The sequence below is a fragment of the Schistocerca piceifrons genome, chromosome 8, assembly GCF_021461385.2.
Source record: "Schistocerca piceifrons isolate TAMUIC-IGC-003096 chromosome 8, iqSchPice1.1, whole genome shotgun sequence".
Taxonomy (NCBI): Eukaryota; Metazoa; Arthropoda; class Insecta; order Orthoptera; family Acrididae; genus Schistocerca; species Schistocerca piceifrons.
In genome coordinates, this window is record NC_060145.1 from 17,146,069 (window position 1) to 17,166,570 (window position 20,502).

The 20,502-nt window shown below is 44.0% G+C and overlaps 1 protein-coding gene across 1 annotated transcript in view; it reads right to left on the reverse strand.

Moving 5' to 3' along the window:
* Positions 1–20,502, reverse strand: part of LOC124711681 (UDP-glucosyltransferase 2-like) — a 52,717-nt gene that overhangs the window by 29,943 nt on the left and 2,272 nt on the right. Inside the window, exon 2 of the mRNA XM_047241880.1 lies at positions 4,900–5,483. Within this exon, the coding sequence (XP_047097836.1) occupies positions 4,900–5,483 (584 nt within the window). The remainder of the gene's footprint in view (positions 1–4,899; positions 5,484–20,502) is intronic.

Genomic DNA, 20,502 nt, shown 5'->3' on the forward strand with positions numbered 1-20,502 from the left:
AAGAAATAAAAACTTTGAGGTTCGCCGATAACATTGTAATTCTATCAGAGACAGCAAAGGACTTGGAAGAGCAGTTGAACGGAATGGACAGTGTCTTGAAAGGAGGATATAAGATGAACATCAACAAAAGCAAAACGAGGATAATGGAATGTAGTCGAATTAAGTCGGGTGATGCTGAGGGAATTAGATTAGGAAATGAGGAACTTAAAGTGGTAAAAGAGTTTTGCTATTTGGGGAGCAAAATAACTGATGACGGCCGAAGTAGAGAGGGTATAAAATGTAGACTGTCAATGGCAAGAAAGCGTTTCCGAAGAAGAGAAATTTGTTAGCATCGAGTATAGAAGTAAGGGTTAGGAAGCCTTTTCTGAAAATATTTGTATGGAGTGTCGCCATGTATGGAAGTGAAACATGGACAATAAATAATTTAGACAAGAAGAGAACAGAACCTTTCGAAATGTGATGCTACAGAAGAATGCTGAAGATTCGATGGGTAGATCACATAACTAATGAGGAGGGGAGCATTGGGGAGAAGAGGAATTTGTGGCACAGCTTGACCAGAAGAAGGGATCGGATGTTCCGAGGCATCAAGGCATTACCAATTTAGTACTGGAGGGTAGCGTAGAGGATAAGAAATCGTAGAGGGGGACCAAGGGATGGATACACTAAGCAGATTCAGAATGGTATGAGTTGCAGTAGTTATTCGGAGACGAAGAAGCTTGCACAGGATGAACTAGCATAGAGAGCTGCATCAAACCAGTCTCTGGACTGAAGATCACAACAATAACAACAATTATTCCGAAAAAATAGATAAGAAGTATTCAATTGTGAATGTATTCAAGTGTTATATGAATGCGTAGTGACTGTTTTTTCGAACATGTCGGAAAGAACAGATACTACTCGGTATCTGCACCTGTGACACATATTAAGTAAATTAAAGGTGGAGCAGGGAGAAAGGAGAGGAAGTGGGACGAACTGTTGATGTCAGCTGCATAAGGACTTTCTGCGGCAGCAGCGGCGGAGAGTGAAAATGTGTGCCACATCGAGATTCGAACCTGGGATCTGCAGATTGCTAGGCTGTTGTGTGAACCACTGCGCCATCCGGACACAGTGTTTACAACACCTGCGCGGACTTCCTCGACCGACCCACATTCCCACCCAGCGTCGCCTGGACGCAGTCCCCCGTCCGTGTCGCCGTGTGTGTGCTGTCCTTAGGTTACTTAGGTTTAAGTAGATCTAACTCTAGGGGACTGATGACCTCAGATGTTAAGTCCCATGGTGCTTAGAGCCATTTGAACCATTTTTTCCCAACGTGGGCACGTTGTTGCTGCTCGTCTGCTGGGTGATTCCGTATCCGAGGGAGCCGAAGAGTGTGGTGTTTCAAGAGGCACCGTATCGAAGATTTATACCGCATGCGGGGAAAACGGAGAAACGCCATCCGCTGAGTCACAACGCGGTCGAACGTGTGTGTTGACCGATCGTGACACACGGTCACTGAAGAGGATTGTGACGAAAAGTAAGAGGATGACCGCTGCGAAAGTCACTGTAGAAGTGGGTGTCTCAGTCCCGAACCCTGTCAGCACTTAAACAACACGAAGGTGCTCCATAACCAGGGTACGCAAATGCCCGTAACAGGAAGAAATGGTCCCGAAGACACAAAACCTCGGCTGTTGAACGGTGGGAGCGCGTCATTTGGTCGGGCGATTCTCGTGTCTCACAGCTTCCAACTTCTGGCCAAGTTTACGACACAAGAGCGAAGAATGACAGGGTTCGCTGATGATTCGGGCAACCATATGATGGTACTCCACTACCGGCCGATCAGCCTGCTCTCGTCCCTCTCAAAAGTCTTTGAGAGGTTGTACGTGGAGCGGCTGCCACGCCACGTGACGGAACAGCAACTCATCCCCGAGGAACAGTTCGTGTTCCGGAGCGGCCACTCGACCACCCAGCAGCTGTTGCGCCTCGTGGAGCAGGCGACGCGAGCGCTGGAGACGCGGGAGAACCTGGGGGCGGTGCTTCTCGACGTCTCCGAGGCCTTCGACTGCGTGTGGCTCGACGGACTCGTCTACAAACTTTTTGTGCACGGAGTACCGACGTCGCACGTGGTCCTTCTGCGCTCGTATCTCTCGGGACGCACATTCCACGTCGGAGTAGATTTGAGCGGGAGTGCCGCAGGGGTCGGTCCTCGGCCCCCTGCTGTACTCCCTGTACGTCTCCAGCAGAAAGAGGCTGCCGCCGGACCCGCCGCCGGTCACTATCGTGGGGGGCCCCATCCCACGGTTGCGGACCGGCAAATACCTCGGGGTGACGTTGGACAGGCACCTGACGTGGCTGCCACACGTCCGAGACGTCAGAGGGCGGGCAGTGGGGCGCCTTCGTGCGCTTTACCCACTGCTCAACGCTCCATCGACACTTCCTCCGCGCCACGGCCTCACCATGTACCTGTCCCTTGTCCGGCCGGTACTGGAATACGCGGCCGTGGTGTGGGGTAACGCGGCAGCGACGCTCATTGCGACGCTCCAACGCGTGCAAAATAGGGCGCTGCGACTTGCGCTCCACAAGCCGCCTCGCTACCCGACGAGGAAGCTGGCATCCCTTTCCTGCGGGATCGCTTCCGGCAAATCGCCAGAGTGTTCTACAGCAATGCAGAACACTCTCGCAGCCGCCTCATCCCTGGTCTGGGCCACCAGGTCCACCACAGGCCAACGGCACGTTGGACCGACCTACTGCGAGAGTAGTCTTCTCTTGCAGGCCGACATAGAAACAACGGGCGTCACAATCAACGACACCCAGTGAGGACAGCTCAACACGTTAGGTCCCACTGCACCCAAAAGAGGGCGCCGCAGGAACAGCAGCTCCGCTGCTTAAGCTGCCCCCACACCTGGCATACGGAGCCAGAGTTTTAGAGCGAGCGAGCGAGCGAGAAAATGTAGCATTCGCACAGACGAAGTTGCCGAAGTTCTGTTCTCGCTTCCGTTGCTATGAATCCACATGTGAGCACACGACAGCTCGAACACGAGATTGGCATTCCTAAAGCCAGTGTACATCGTATTCTTACACGTCACTGGTTGCATCCTTACCATGTAAACCTACATCAAGAACTGCATCGGAATGATTTCCAGAATTGTGTACAGTTCTGTCAGTGGGCACAGCAGCAAATCCTCGCCAACCCGAACTACTTTTCCAATGTTATATTTATCGATGAATGTTCCTTCTCAAAGGAAACGTAAATACAAGGAACATGCATTATCGGTCCAGCGACAACCCACAATGGCTTAGACAGGTGGAACATCAGCGTCAATGAAGAGTTAACGTCTGGTGTGGGATGCTTCGTACTACAGTTATTGGCTCTTATTTCATCAATGTTAGTCTAAACGGCACAGCGTATGCGGACTTCCCCAGACGAATTCTTCCTCCTGTTCTAGATGAAGTGCCGCTAAGAACCAGAATACTTATGTGGTATCAACACGGTGGATGTCCAGCACATAATGCCTTGCGTGCACGTTGTATTCTGAACCGAAGGTATCCTGTCAGATGGGTTGGTCGAGGAGGAACAGTTACTTAGCCTGCTAGGTCTCCTGATTTAAATCCTCTGGACTTTTTTCTTTGGGGATGCATTAAAGACGTTGTGTATCGCTATATTCCAACAACTCCAGAGGACAGTAGGAACGTATCGCTCTTTAGCAGCCAACACTGGAAGCAGTATAAATAATTCTTTCATTCAACGAGTGCACCAGTGTATCGGTGTCCAGGGTCACCACTTTGAACACCTTTGAATGTTTACACCTGGGCAATGGTACAGGAGAGTCAAAGTCAATTTTGTGTTATGATTTTACTTGGTTTTCATTTGGTTTCTGACAACTCCAGCAAGTGGACGAGTTTTTGATTCCGGGCTCAAAGACAATGTTTGTTATGTAATTAATAACGTTGTGTTTCAGTGAGTGGTACACTGTGATACACTTTTTAATAGGTCTTTAGGAGAGGAAATGAATTACCGAATAAAAAATACAGGGTGCCATTTGAGAAAGTCATACCACCGTTCATATCTTTGTAAAAACAGAGCTACAACGAAGGCAATCTTGCCGATTGATGTCCCCCTGTCGTCTAAAGAACATTTGCTTCAAACTTTTTTAATTTGCATCTGGACAAACAGTTATTTAGGGTGGTCAAGATAAATGGGACACCCTGTACATATATTCTTTACTGTCGTTTCTTGTTAACGATATCCGCTTATTCCCAAGAATTAGCAGCTTTCACTCAGTTAATTCTAGGCAGAAATCCAATCTGGCATTTTGGATCGCACTTTCCTAACTCTTGTGCAGAAAGGTGTGCAGTACACTCCAGCACCCATCTTCAGTAAGCTACCAGAAGAATTCAAAAATCTTAGCAGTAATTCACGCGCTTTATAATCGAAACTGAAGAGTGTCCTCATGGGTCACTCATTCTATTTTGTAGAGGAGATGCTTGAAGAATTAAGCTGATTGCTATGTTATATTGTTGATCACGTTCACTTAAACTTAGGGGTTGACTTTTTTTGGGTTCATAAGCATTTTATTTTAGCTGTTATTAATTTTATGTTGTAATTTCATGTACTGACACGTTCCATGACCTTGGAGGTTTGCTCCTCAATTTGGTTCTACGGAACTAGACGTGTAAATAAAATAAATAATACCGTTAGTATTTTTGGCTAGGTCATTAACGTACAATATGAGCAGCAAGGAATCCAAAACACTTCCTTGGGGCACATCCGAGAAAACATGCTTTGTCTTGCCTACCAACAATAGGCCGTTTGCGGTCGTGTGCCTTGGTCGCATAGTTCCGTTTGTAGCTTCATTTCCCGTAAGGAGTAAGTATTAATACGTGCTAATGTTTACAGATATGAGAAAAATGTACACAACTTACTTGTGGAAGTTTCTTAGGGGGTCTGATGTGCATACCGGCGACCTCCACGGCGTTTGGTACGAACGGCCTCGCGTATTGGAAGCTGAAGTGCGAATTGAGCAGCAAGAGGGAAGTATTGCGCTCTAGTTCCGCTATAGGAGGCACCGTGATGTCTTTGAAGTACTCCTTGACCACTCTGTCCATAGCTGGGAGATAAAAGAACTGGCGGTAAAGTCTGAAAAGCGATGCGGTGAAGACGTTGTTGGCACGCTGGAGGAGGTTCATGTTGCTGGTGTACGGTAGGCAGGTTTCAGGGACGTAGGCCAGCGGGTAGGGGTTCCCGACCATGTCGTTCATCCAGCTGGCTCCACCGCCTAAAGCGACCGCCTGCACGACTGGAGTCCCAAACTTGTGCGCGAAGGCGAGCAGACACTCGTTGAAGAACGTCTCCAGTATGACGAGGTCGAACTTCCGGTCCCGGGAGTCGATCAAGGTCCGCAAGGCTTCGTCTTCCATATACTCCCGACACCCGTCGGCAGAGCCGGAAAGTATAAACATCATTTGCAGAGCAGGCGGAAGCCTGCCGAAGGAGAGAAGAGTGAATCCTGCAGAAAAGAGAGAGAGAAATTAGCATATTAGTATTCTGATTGTATCGACCCAACATAATAACGCAGTTCGTGCAAAGTCTGAAGGAAAATAAGAGTTCAGTGTCCCGTCGATAGTAACGTTTCTAAGGACCGAGCGCTGGACGATATCTGGAAAGAAACTCGGACGCTGCTCCTTGGCTTCGCATAAACAGCTGATGTGTTAGCCTCACACAATATTAAGGAAACTGGAAAAGTCAGTGATAGCCGAACTAACGGACATAAGATCTCGTACGAAGATACGAATTTCTTCAAATGTTCAAATGTGTGTGAAATCTTATGGGACTTAACTGTTAAGGTCATCAGTCCCTAAGCTTACACACTACTTAACCTAAATTGTCCTTAGGACGAACACACACACCCATGCCCGAGGGACGAGTCGAACCAACGCCGGGACCAGCCGCACAGTCCATGACTGCAGCGTCTGAGACCGCTCGGCTAATCCCGCGCGGCCGAATTTCTTCACTTATCCTCCGTCTTATGAGGGCCCTACAATGAAATAAACGGTAGAAATTCAGAGGTAGACTTGCAAATATAACAAATGAAGTGGCTGCAATAGTAGGGGAGAACGTGCCACGCACAGGAAACACAGACGTTCAGAGGAACCGAAATCTGCATGAACTTGTCTGCCGAAAACGCAGAAAATCTAACCTACATGGTAGGGTGGCAATTTTAACCTTACTCACGAGTCGGGTGCGTGCACCATCGCACCATCTATCCATCTCATAATGATTGACCCCTGACTATGACCGTTAGTATTTTTGGTTAAGTCATTAACGTACAATATGAGCAGTAAGGAATCCAAAACACTTCCTTGGGGCACTTCCGAGGAAACATGCTGTGTCTTGCCTACCAACAATAGGCCGGTTGCGGTCGTGTGCCTTGGTCGCATAGTTCCTTTTGTAGCGGCATTTCCCTAAGGAGTAAGTACACTATCGGCCAGATCATTACGACCACCGACCAACTACCAACACAGAACAGTCCAGGCGATAGCAGCGTCTCCTGACGAGGAATGACTTCTAGTTACATACACGCACGGTGCATGTAGTAACAGTGAGCGTGCTGTCCGTGTGTGGAATCGGGAAGGCGAGCCATTGGCCCGAAGGCTCGGCACGAGAGTTTCGGAAACTGCACGACTTGTCGGGTGTTCTAGGACTGCCGTGGTGAGCGGCTTCAACAGGTGGCGAAATCACGGTGAAACCATGCCTAGACGTCGTGGTATTGGGCGACCACCACTCTTTACAGATGTCGGACGTCGTAGGCTGGGCAGACTGGTAAAACAGGACAGGCGGCGAACTGTGGCGGAGCTAACATCAGACAGTAATGCTGGTCAGAGTACAAGTGTGTCTGAACACACAGCGCGCCGACACTCCTGACGATGGGTTTCCGCAGCCGACGACCCATGCATGAACCAATGTCAACACCACGATATCGGCAACTACGACTGAAATGGACAGGTGATCATCGGCACTGGACGTTGGCTCAGTGGCAGATCGTTGCACCGTCTGATGAATCATGACACCTTCCTCATCACGCCGACGGATAGGCGCGAATCGGCCTTCTTCCAGGGAGACCCCTGCTTGACATTTGTACTGCGGGACAGAGACAAGCTGTCGGCGGCTCCATTATACTCTGGTTAACATTCACGTGGATATCCACGGGTCCAGTGGAGCTCATGCAAGGCAGCCAAGGTCTATCGTAGACTGGCTACAGACCACTTACAGTCCTTCAGGACGATCGTGCTTCCCGATGGCAGTGGCATTTTTCAGCAAGATAATGCGCCATGTCACAAATCCAGCAGTGTGATGGAGTGGTTCGAGGGAAAATGAGTGAGCTGCAATTAAGATGCTGCCTCCCCCTACAACGCCGGAAACGCGTATCCTCCTATTTCCATCTATTGTACTATAAATTGTTTTCCTTATTTTGTTACCTGAAGATATGACATTTCTGTGTCCTTATATATTGTAATTGTTTTACTATATATATATATATATATATATATATATATATATATATATATATATGTATATATACATGTATGTATATAATAACAAAATATGGCAAAATTGCCCAACTCTGCCATTTTAAATACCTCGGTGAAACTGTACAGTCCTCAGGATTAAACGGAATTGCCAATGAACAAAGAATCACCAAGCTCCAGAAGGCCTACAAGCTAACATGGGCGCATTACAACAAGAAGTGCATTTCGACAGACGCAAAATTAAGGCACTATACGACAGTGATTCTTCCAGAAGCAATCTATGCAGCTGAAACAATGGTGATTGACGGTCATTCAAAAATTAAGGAAATAGAAAAGCAGGAAAGAAAAATTCTCAGGAAGATTTACGGTCCAATCAACAAAAATGGCATTTGGATGAAGAGACCACAAAACGAACTCTATAGAAAGATCAACATAGTAACAGATGAAGTCAGAAAGCGCCGAGCCAAATTTTATACACACATCTACAGGATGGAAGACTCCAGAAGGGCAAAGAAATTATTCAACGTTATAACAAGGAGTAAATGTGGCACAGAATGGCTGAAAGAAGTCCAGAGGGATCTACAGCAGATCAACATAAAAAATCTCGAAGATCGCACCGAGTGCCGGCATAAAATCACAAGTGTGAGGTTTGGGGAAAGAACATCGCGTCAGCCCGGTAAAAAATGGACAGAGGAACGGAAGAAGGAGCATTCTGAGAGGATGAGGAGGTTTTGGGAAGCAAAGAAGAAAAACATCCGAAGATGAAATTATGAATTCAAGTTCAATCGCTCTCCTAAAGGGGAACAATCTTTATAATTATATATATATATATATATATATATATATATATATATATATATATATATATATATATGTCGATGTATATATGTCGATGTATAATTGCTTTGAATTGTAAATATTATTTGTATTTTTACGCTGGGTCTTGCCTAGGGAAAACTATGCTATCGAACGATTACATCGATAGGTCGTGTGGAGGACCAAAGTGTTTAGGATCTTTGGTAGTGTTAACTCTGCCGCGTGGAGCGCGGGCAGAGAGAGTCTGGCTGGGGTGGTGCAGTGGAGCAGGTGTGTTGTGTGACACTCCCGCGAGTTGCCGCGCTTTCGCGGTTTGGCAGCATGTAATTGCGCTCGACTTGCTATGATAGTTTCCGACACGGTGTCGCGGACGGGAAGCATTAGCTGCACACATCAAGAGCCCGTTTCGCCTGGTGACCGTGTCGAGAAGAAGGCGCGCCAACATCCAGCTTCTGCAACAGCGACGGCCGACAATGAGTGACTGTCGCCATCTCCTCGATCGACGGCTTCAAACCTTCAATCAACCAACATGGAAGACAGCTTTTAAAATTGTTCCATTTGCCTCACAAAATTACAGCAACATAACAGGAATCTTTGTTGCTCATTGTCCCAATTGCATTACCAAGCAGGGTCCCTTCCTTTTCCGGAATGAACCCGAGTGTCGTCGAAATTCAAACGCCAGCATTAAAGTAATATCATTCCATTTCACTGCTTTAATTTCAAAGTTTAGTTAAGGTATTCATAGCTGGCTACAATATTTAGATTACACAAACACAAATTAAGAGTGCGAGTTTTGTTACCATATTTTAGCTTATCTGTGACTGCAGCTCAGCTTGGTACGTACTAAATTTTACTATTGTTAATTGTTCAGAATCATTTAATTCACGGTCAAAGTCAAATCTCTTATTTCTAAATTGCGTAGATTCAAGTAGCTTTTGAAATGATTGTTGAGGTAGCCCAAGACTAACCTTATTTTATTTAATTTCGTAGTGCTTCAGAAACAAAGCTCACTATTAATTTGTCACTAAATTAACTTTCAATTTTTCGGTTTTATTAATTCTTTTGCGAAATTAAGTCAGAGTGTAGCGAAATTTATTACTTCTGACAAACATTCAGTTTTCACACAACACGTGTCAACCTTAAGTTGCCACGCTTTTAGTGCTATTTGTATGTGCATTAACCTTTCTTTTTCAGTTATTATAGTAGTTGTCCATAGGACTGGCGACCGTAATTTTCCCCAAATCTCAAATATCTAATGAACGCTAGTTAATTGTTAACGTAACGACCGCACATTTACTTTCTTTATTAACTTTACCCTTTTTCGAAATTAATTTCCACCAATTTCATTTGCATTTTTCCTTTGATTTAGATGTAACCCTTCCTGCCTCTTTAGCGACGGATTAACTTCGATGACGATTGCTTTCCATTAGGTACACGCGGTTTAATTTTTCACTGTCATTAATGTCGATAAGTGAGGGGACGGTTACATCCCCTCCGCCCCCCCCCCCCAAAACTCACCGCCAGATCTGAACCCGATCGAACACATCTGGAATGTCTTCATCAGTAAACACTTCCGGGCTAAGTTGCCGTGGTCGATCTGTAGAACTTCTTCTCCCTGACGTTTCGTTCTCAACTACGGAGAACATCTTCCGAGGGATGTGATTGAAAGTGGCGTCAGAGCTCATCACGCCCCCCCTCCCCCCCCCTCCCCCCGGAATTTACGGTGATTAGGTAGCTTGTGTGTGCAGATGTCGTGACAACTCCCTCCAGCAATCTACGAAGTTCCCAATTTGCTTCCATGACACGACGCGTCGCCGCTGTTATCCATGTCGAAGGTGGACATACCCGCTATTAAGTAGGCTTGTAACACCACAACTCTATCCATGATCATACATTTTCTACTTGTTTTGCGAAGTTTGCTTTATTACTTGTGCTGAATATTATTCTTGCAAATATGTGGTCAAGTTATAAATTCTGTTTGTTATTTAAAAAAGAGAATACGCATGGAATGTTAACATTTTGAAAGTAGACACGCTGGCCTAGTCAGGGAAAAAGCTATTGTCAAAGAGTGTAATAAATTGTAAAAGCATTATCGCTGGGCGTGCGAGCGCGCCAAAAATGTAGCAGTTAGGAGTCGCAAGGAGACGATTGGTGTCGTTGGTTTCGTGTATTCCACGGTGTGGTTATGCAAAGTGCGAAGACAAAAAGTCTGTTTCCGAGGTTCGGAGCAGTAAAAACTGAATTGGTTGTTTTGGCGGATGTTTAATGTGGGCAAGCTGTGGATTTATTGGGTACAGTACAAATGCAGCAACAGTAATTCACATAACATCAACAGTACTGTGGGCCCTTGTTATTGGCTATGGTACGGCCAGAAGATCGACCTGTGCCCTATTTACCGCTAAATGAAGTCACTCGGTAAACCAACGGCATCATGAAGAGAAGTAGGGTTTACACTTTTTATATAGCTAGAATTGTAATAGCCTGCCTAGCGTAAATGGAATTTTATTGCTTAAATAACATTGTTTTCGTGCATGTCACGTAAATAATTTTCCTAGTCATTATCCAAGTAGTATCCCTCCTGTCCCTTTGTATGAACCGAGGTAATCAGAAAAAAACTGAAATTGAAGTGAACATTAATTTATTAGATTATCAAAACAAGACTCCAAGAAGAATATAATAATTCCAATTTCAAAGAAAGCTGGTGTTGACAGATGCGAAAATTACCGAACTATCAGTTTAATAAGTCACAGCTGCAAAATACTAATGCGAATTCTTTACAGACGAATGGAAAAACTGGTAGAAGCCAACCTCGGGGAAGATCAGTTTGGATTCCGTAGAAATGTTGGAACACGTGAGGCAATACTGGCCTTAAGACTTATCTTAGAAGAAAGATTAAGGAAAGGCAAAACCACGTTTCTAGCATTTGTAGACTTAGAGAAAGCTTTTGACAATGTTGACTGGAATACTCTCACTCAAATTCTAAAGGTGGCAGGGGTAAAATACAGGGAGCGAAAGGCTATTTACAATTTGTACAGGAACCAGATGGCAGTTATAAGAGTCGAGGGGCACGAAAGGGAAGCAGTGGTTGGGAACGGAGTGAGACAGGGTTGTAGCCTCTCCCCGATGCTATTCAATCTGTATATTGAGCAACCAGTATAGGAAACAAAAGTAAAGTTCGGAGTAGGTATTAAAATCCATGGAGAAGAAATAAAAACCTTGAGGTTCGCCGACGACATTGTAATTGTGTGAGAGACAGCAAAGGACTTGGAAGACCAGTTGAACGGAATGGACAGTGTCTTGAAAGGAGGATATAAGATGAACATCAACGAAAGCAAAACGAGGATAATGGAATGTAGTCGAATTAAGTCGGGTGATGCTGAGGGAATTAGATTAGGAAATGAGACAAAGTAGTAACGGAGTTTTGCTATTTGGGGAGCAAAATAACTGATGATGGTCGAAGTGGATAGGATATAAAATGTAGACTGGCAATGACAAGGAAAGCATTTCTGGAGAAGAGAAATTTGTTAACATTGAGTATAGATTTAAGTGTCAGGAAGTTGTTTCTCAAAGTATTTGTATGTAGTGTAGCCATGCATGGAAGTGAAACGTGGACGATAAATAGTTTAGACAAGAAGAGAATAGAAGCTTTCGTAATGTGGTGCTACAGAAGAATGCTGAAGATTAGATGGGTAGATCACATAACTAATAAGGAGGTGTTGAACAGAATTGGGGAGGAGTTTGTGGCACAACTTGACTAGAAGAAGGGATCGAGTGGTAGGACATGTTCTGAAGCATCAGGGGATCACAAATTTAGTATTGGAGGGCAGTGTGGAGGGTAAAAATCGTAGAGGAAGACCAAGAGATGTGTACACTAATCAGATTCAGAAGTATGTAGGTTGCAGTAAGTAATGGTAGATGAAGAAGCTTGCTGAGGATAGAGTAGCATGGAGAGCTGCATTAAACCAGTCTCAGGACTGAAGACCACAACAACAACAATAATTTTTACAACTTTGGACAATTACCTGATAATTAAATCTTTCGCTGTAGTATGAATGATGTCAGAGATAGAAGATGCAAAAGCCAGTATTAATTAATTAATTAATTAATTCATTCATTAGAGCAACTTTCATAATAAAAAAATTGGTAATAAAACTTTACGGAATTTGGACACTGAATTTCATTGTCAAAGCGCAGTTCTAATTTATAGCTTTTGGCAAAATTTGTAACTTTTATTACAAAGAAATGTCGAAGTAACTGCTAAATTCAAACAACCTTTCTGCTTGCTACAATTACGACAGTGAGTATTACGGTGAGTAACGTAACAAAAAGCTTCTGTCCACATTCAGTAAAAACTCTTACTTTAATTGATATGTTGTATGTGTTTGCTCAAAAATGTTCAAATTTGTGTGAAATCTTATGGGACTTAACTGCTAAGGTCATCAGTCCCTAACCTTACACACTATTTAACCTAAATTATCCGAAAGACAAACACACACACCCATGCCCGAGGGTGGACTCGAACCTCCGCCGGGACCAGCCGCACAGTCCCATGACTGCAGCGCCTGAGACCGCTCGGCTAATCCCACGCGGCTATGTGTCTGTTATTTGATTATTATCTGACTACTGTGATGTGTGCTGTTAACTTCTTGAAAGTGTGCGTCAGGTGCTGTTCATACGTCATGACGCCAATAACTAATCTTACGTAAAATTGCTTACGAGTATAAAGTTCAGTTTCAGTTTAATTACTCTTGTTCCGGTAAGGAACTAACGACCGTTGGTTATTTCATTAACGCCATACTTTGAAAACGTTTCTTCCAAATTTTCCACTAACTACTATTAATTAAAAAACTAGTTTACGTAATTAAAAATATATTAAGTTAACCAAACTTTGTTTCTAAACGTCATTGCTAAAATATTGAGCAGTGGCTATTCGGTTATGACTTCATCTACTTCTCTCAGTTTTGCATTATTCTTCGGAGTAGATGCCTTTTCCCCGCAGATTAGGGGCTTTAAGTACACGGCCACATAGAAAAGCCTAATTAGCCAGAGAGGTAGGAGGGTTACAGACTATTGATCAGGATGATCAATGTGTATTGGTTACATCACATGACGAAGATGAAAATGTTGTACCTTGACGGAATAGTGAGAATGTCTACTTTTACTTGTTCTGTGAGTATCACATCTTAGTCGAAAACGGGGCGACATACGCAGTAACAGGTAAGAGGTAAGGTGATTTTTCGAGAAATTTTTGGCGACTGTTGACTATGAAGAGACATCGAAGCCAGACCATAAGTAGCAGGAAATATACCTTTACATGGTTTAAAGGTACTGCCGCTCTCTCTGTACAGGCGGACGTTCGTTATTTTGTGATTGTTCGTTTGATCGCTACAATGTTAGGCGAAAAACGCTAAGACTGAACTTACCGTTGGAGCTGTTGCGACTGAAAAAGCATCGATGTACAGCTCGATCTTTCATTTGTTACATTATACGTCATTACTAATGAATAACCCTCGTGTTGTCAGTTAAGAGCTTGTACAGCAGTTGTTGTAACACCAGGAATCCATGTGAAACTATGGCGGGGCGTAGCTGTAACACCAGCACGATGTCGTTTTCGACAGCGAAATGTGCACGAATCAAAAGGGGTGGTTTCATCGACGCCCTTTGTGCCACCTTCTGAGTGCTTTTCATGTCGATTCTGAGCAGCGGTCTGTATCAACTGTTTTCCTGGCCCACCGGTTAGGAATCCGCGTGATTTCGACGCTATGTGTGTCACGGTTATGAGCTCCATTGCAGAGCCGTCGAAAGAACGGATGAAACTTGGGTAAGAGGGGGTATAACTACCGTCTCATCGTGTGACATGCCCACGATGGGCTTGGGCAGGATTGTGCTGAAATTTGGTGCCAATGTCAAATCACTGACCCACCTTATAGCTGACATGAACTTCTAAGCTGGGGCTTCCTTTTACGCAACACATATATTGTTGAATCAATCACAGTAGTCAAATATACTAGAAATATACAACTATATTTGTAACAAAAGAAAGCAAGAACTCAAATTGGGTTACAAAATATATACATACCGGTATGTGAGCTATTCATCGTCGTCACTCAGAAGATCGAATAACTCTTCTGTTTCATGCTCTGACAGAACTGTAGTTGATGTAGAGGGTTGAACGTCGCTCAAAAGATGATGTTGCAGTTCGACTGGTTTTGTCGCAAAAGAGGAACTTTCGTTCGTTACAATAAGCTCCAATACGTCTGACGGTATGTCAAAAGATGCACAATCTTTATTTTCTTTCTTCAGCTGGTCTCTCAATATTATCAAAGTATTAATTGTCTTTAACGATAATCTGTTACGTTGTTTAGTTTATATAAGGTTCATAGAACTGAATATTCTTTCCACTTCTGCATTTGAATGCGGTAGGCATAGAACAGTCATTGCTAGCTGTGAAATCAAAGAAAAAGGATTCTCCCATGCGGCATTTTTATACTGCAAAACCTCACTCCAAAATCGAACAGTGTTAGCAGTGTTATTCCCCCTAATGAAGTTGATATTATGCCATTCTTGCAGCATACCGTCTATGAAATCGCCACTAAAACCCAATTCTTTGGCTACATCCGCTACTGCATTATTTTTATTCACTTTTACTGTTTCTTCAACATTCAGCATTGACATTTTTTTCAGGATCGTAACGTTACTTGGCAGTCTTTGTTGAATTCTTTAATGAGTGTCAGACTAAATTGAATGCATCTCTTCTTCAAATAAACTTTATTTTCTTCAGACAAACTTGACTCAGACAATTTCTGTTCAAACATAAAGCCAAGGTTCCGATTCGCGTACATACGATGGTTATTCCAAAAGTAAGGTCCGATTGATTGCCAAATTGAAACCACAGTGAACATCAGAAATGTTTTACTTGTAACAATTAGCTACACCTTTCAGTTACTTCTCTACGTAGTCGCCGTTCTGACTTAGACTTTTGTCATAGCGTTGTACCAACTTTTCAATAGCCTCATCATAGAAGGCAGCCGCCAGTGCTTTCCGCCAATTCTCCACGCTGGCCTACACCTCGTTGTCTGTGTCAAAATGTTGTCTTCAAAGACAGCGGTTCATGTGACCAGATATGAAACTCAGGGGGAGACAATTGCGGACTGTATTGTGGGTAATCTCACATTTCCATTTGAAACCGATGCAGGAGCATCTTCATTGCCCCTGCAGAATACGGCTGAGAATTGTCGTGAAGACGAAACAGCACGACAGTTATGTAATGCTGCCTGCATAGCTTCAGGCGAAATTTCTCACCAGGCCCTCGTACTTGGCGGCAGACACTATTTTCTAGACATCTTTACGCACTCACTGCGAGCTCAGAAATGAGAAGAGCGACGTGATGCTAACTGGGGTTATACTAGAGACACTACCCAACACATCTGTGCAAGGCTTTATCGGATTTTCATAGTCGTTTCCATTTCGCGACCGATCGGACCTTACTTTTGGAATAACCCTCGTACATTCTCTTGGAACTGGTGTTGTCAACAAATCAACAGTTGGAAAAACTATGTTTTGTCCGAGTGACTGCATGAGAAATACAGGTGTATCAAGTAATTTAGTGGGGTCATTGTCTTCTTCTTCAAAAGCTTTTATTGCTATTTTTACGTCTTTTAAAGCATGTTTAAGGTGAAACATGTAAAGATGATTTGAGTCGTCACAATGCATCTTGTACAAAAGATCGGAAGTGTAACAATTGTCTTGAACCATGGCAAGTGAAAAATGTAGCTTTTGTTCTTCCCACTGCTCCAGAATTCTTCGTGTTGCTGGTTCAATTGAAAGCCAACGTGTTGCACAGACCTTCAAAATTTTTAGTGGCTGTTTTCCACAATTTATTGTCTCATAAACCTTTTTATATTCCTCTTGTCTTTTGGGTGAAATGGAGAACCAATTGTAGGTTTCCCGTACAAGAAACTCTATGTTTCTAGGTATGGTATTCACTGAGGCGTGTGACACTGCAAGCAGAAGAGGGTGACAAATGCAACGGATCAATACCAAATGCTTCAAACCATATTCTCTCTTGAGTTGTTCGAAAAGCCCATCGTTTATTCCAACCATTGCAGAAGCATTATCTGTGCCAGTTCCTACCATATTAGCGATTGGAAGTTTGAAATCTTTCAAAGAATTCACAAGAACAGCAGCCAGATTTCTTGCATCTGCAGTTTCTACTACAGCGAGTTTGAGAATTGCTGATCTAATGGTTTGATTGTTTACACTATAGTACCGTATAACGGTACCTAGCATTTTAGATATTGATACATCTGTAGATTCATCTATTAGTACACTGTATTTTTGGTTACCTATATCTTCAACCAATGATTGTGTAAAATATGGAGCCAAAACTTTAGTTATAACGTTAGTGCACTTTGTACAATGTAATTGCATGTTTTTAGCGTCCTCATCACCGGAAAACACCTTCTTGCACAGTATTCCTAAATGATCTACAGCTAGAATAGAACAGTGTTCAGCAATAAATAAAGAAAGCGTGCCTTCTGCTCTGCTTGCTATTCTAACTGTAGTTTTCGGAACAATTTTCACAGGTAAGATGATTTGTGTTTTCTTTTAATCAATTTTTTGTTTATGCTTAATAGTTTTCGAATGCTTTCTAATATCACACAATTTGGCATCAAACTCTGTTGTACATACTTGACATCTTGCCTTGGATAAGTCTCCAACGGCTGGTTTCAGCCACCCATTGAATTCAAGTTCTGCTTCCCACGCATCCCGATATTTCTGAGCGTACTGCTCTTCTTCTGCGGTAAATCCATTATGTAAGCCACCACAACATAAGTTTCACCAATTTATAATCACTGAAAATACATTAAAACTCAGGTGAACTAGAGGTCACGCAACAATCTACTCACTCGGTAACGCGATATCAGTCTTATTGTTCATTGTTTAAAACGTAATAATGTCTGAGATATCCCCACCGAATTGTTCTTGCGTTACCACTGTGCATGTGGTAATAATTTAACTGCGAGTTAACATTTCGAAAAATTAGAGGTTGCTGGACAGAAATGTATTTTATTATACTTAATATTACGTATGTTATTTGTCAATTCGAAAAATAAAGGGAGTTCAAAAGTTGAAGAATTATAGATCGATACGTTATCGACGATAACAGGCTAGTGGGTAATGAATAATGAATTTTCTATAGTCAAGGTTTTCTTACTCTGTACGCAATTCCCACATTCAGGTTTACTAAATGCTGAACAATGCTACATGATCTGCTAAGAACTTGATTTAACTTAGTAAATCAAGAACAAATTTAGTGTAGTACCTATTCTATGGTTAAAATTTTAGTTTTGTTAATGAAAATACTGGCCCAAAATAGTTTTGATTTGTACTTCAAAAGTCGTCAGTACTCCAAAAGTCGCCAGATAAGTAGCTAAATAATTTTTGTAGCTAAAAAGTTTTTTTTTTTTTTGTCGCTAAGACGAAGGCAGAAGTCGCCATTTCTAGCGACAAAGTCGCTAAATTGGCAACACTGGGCTGTTTAGGTTTTATGTTGGTAACGCCACGTAGCGCTCTGTATGAAAATCACTCGCTGTGCTGTGTGCAGCCTGTGGCTGGTTGGCATTGTTGGAATACTCGCAATTGTAGTGTTGGGCAGTTGGCTGTGAACAGCGCGTAGCGTTGCGCAGTTGGCGGCTCACCTCCAACTGCCCAAGACTACAATAGCGAGTATTCCAACAATGCCAACCAGCCACAGGCTGCACACAGCACAGCCAGTGATGTTCATACAGAGCGCTACGTGGCGTTACCAACATAAAAACCTAAACAGCCTACTTACAACTTAACTAACTCAAACTGACTAATGCTAAGAACAACACACACACACCCTCATGCCCGAGGAAGGACTCGAACCTCCGGCGGGAGGGGCCGCGCAGTCCGTGTAATTTCTAAACAGGCCTGCGTTCTAAACGTTGTAACTACTCCGAAAGCAGTAATCGGATTCTAAAGAGTGAAACGACTTTCAGTTTCTCCCCCAAAGAATTGCAGTACTAGGAGCATAAATTACTACAGTTGTCCACGAATAAGCGAAGTTGATACCGAGACGTCTGTAATTAATGTAACTACACTGAAGCGCCAAAGAAACTGGTACAGGCTTGCGTATCAAATACAGAGATATGTAAACAGGCAGAATACGCCGCTGCGGTCAGCAACGCCTGTATAAGGCAAGTGTCTGGTGCAGTTGTTAGAACGGTTACTGCTGCTACAATGCCAGACTATCGGGATTAAACTGAGTTTGAACGTGGTGTTGTAGTCGGCGCATGAGGGATGGAACACAGCGTCTCTGAGGTAGCCATGAAGTGGGGAGATTTTTCTGTCGACCATTTCACGAATGTACCGTGAATATCAAGAATCCGGTAAAACATCAAATATCCGACATCGCTGCGGCTGGAAAAAGATACTGCTAGAACGGGATCAACAAAAATTTCAGAATGAGATTTTCACTCTGCAGCGGAGTGTGTGCTGATATGAAACTTCCTGGCAGATTAAAACTGTGCGCCCCACCAAGACTCGAACTCGGGACTTTTGCCTTTCGCGGGCAAGTGCTCTACCAGCTGAAGTTCGCACGAGAGCTTCTGTAAAGTTTGGAAGATAGGAGAGGAGATACTGGCAGAAGAAAAGCATTGAGGACCGCGCGTGAGTCGTGCTTCAGTAGCTCAGATGGTAGAGCACTTTCCCGCGAAAGGCAAAGGTCCCGAGTTCGAGTCTCGGTCGGGCACAAAGTTTTAATTTGCCAGAAAGTTTCATATCAGCGCACACTCCACTGCTGAGTGAATATCTCATTCTGGAAACATTCCCCAGGCTGTGGCTAAGCCATGTCTCCGCAGTACCCTTTCTTTCAGGAGTGCTAGTTCTGTAAGGTTTGCAGGAAAGCTTCTGTAAAGTTTGGAAGGTAGGAGACGAGATACTGGCAGAAGTAAAGCTCTGAGGACCGGGAGTGAGTCGTGCTTCGGTAGCTCAGATGGTAGAGCACTTGCCCGCGAAAGGCAAAGGTCCCGAATTCGAGTCTCGGTCGGGCACACAGTTTTAATCTGTCAGGAAGTTTCAACGAGAATTGTTCAGTGTGACAGAAGTGCAGCCCTTCCGCAGATTGCCGCATATTTCAATGCTGGGCAACCAACAAGTGTCAGCGTGCGTACCAGTCAACGAAACATCATCGACATGGGCTTTCGGATCCGAAGACCCACTCGTGTATCCTTGATGACTATACGACACATAGCTTTACGATTCGCCTGGACCCGACAACACCGACATTGGACTGTTGGTGACTGGAAACATGTCATCTAGTCGGGCCAGTGTCGTTTCAAATTGTACCGAGCGGATGGACGTGTATGGGTGTGTAGACATCCTCATGAATCCACGGACCCTGCATGTCGGCAGGGGACGGTTCGAGTTGGTGGAGGCTCTGTAATGGCGTGGGGCGTGTGCAGTTGGAGTGGTGTGGGACCCCTAATACGTCTACATACGACTCTGACAGGTGACACGTACGTAACCATCCTGTCTGATCACCTGCACCCATTCGTGTCCGTTGTGCATTCCGACGGACTCGGGCAATTCCCACACGTCCAGAATTGCTACAGAGTGGCTCCAGGAACACTCATCTGAGTTTAAACACTTACGCTGACCATCAACCTTCCCAGACATGAATGTTATTGAGCGTATCTGCGACACCTTGCAACGTGCCGTTCAGACGAGATCTTGCGTATTTATGTTCAGCCCTGCAGGATTCATGGTGTCAGTTCCCTCCAGCACTACTTCAGACACAAGTCGAGTCCATGCCACGGCGTGTTGCGGCACTTCTGCGTGCTCGCGGTGTCCCTACATGATATTAGGCAGGTGTACCAGTTTATTTGGCTCTTCAGTGTATGAAAAGAAATAGTGCGTCATTTAAACAGGACTCTTTGACAGTTAGATCTGAGTGTAAACAGAATTACGGCATCTTAACCGGTTCCGGCAAAACACTGCCCGGCAAAAAAAGTGGAACATCCACATGACACGGACAAGTGCTAGTGTAGGTACTCCCCATCCGCGGATGTCTCAGTGGTGCTCTGTGACAGGTAGAACGGCCACCAGACTGCATCAGCGTTGTTCTTCTTTAGTGTCGATACAGGCCTGCTAGGGCGT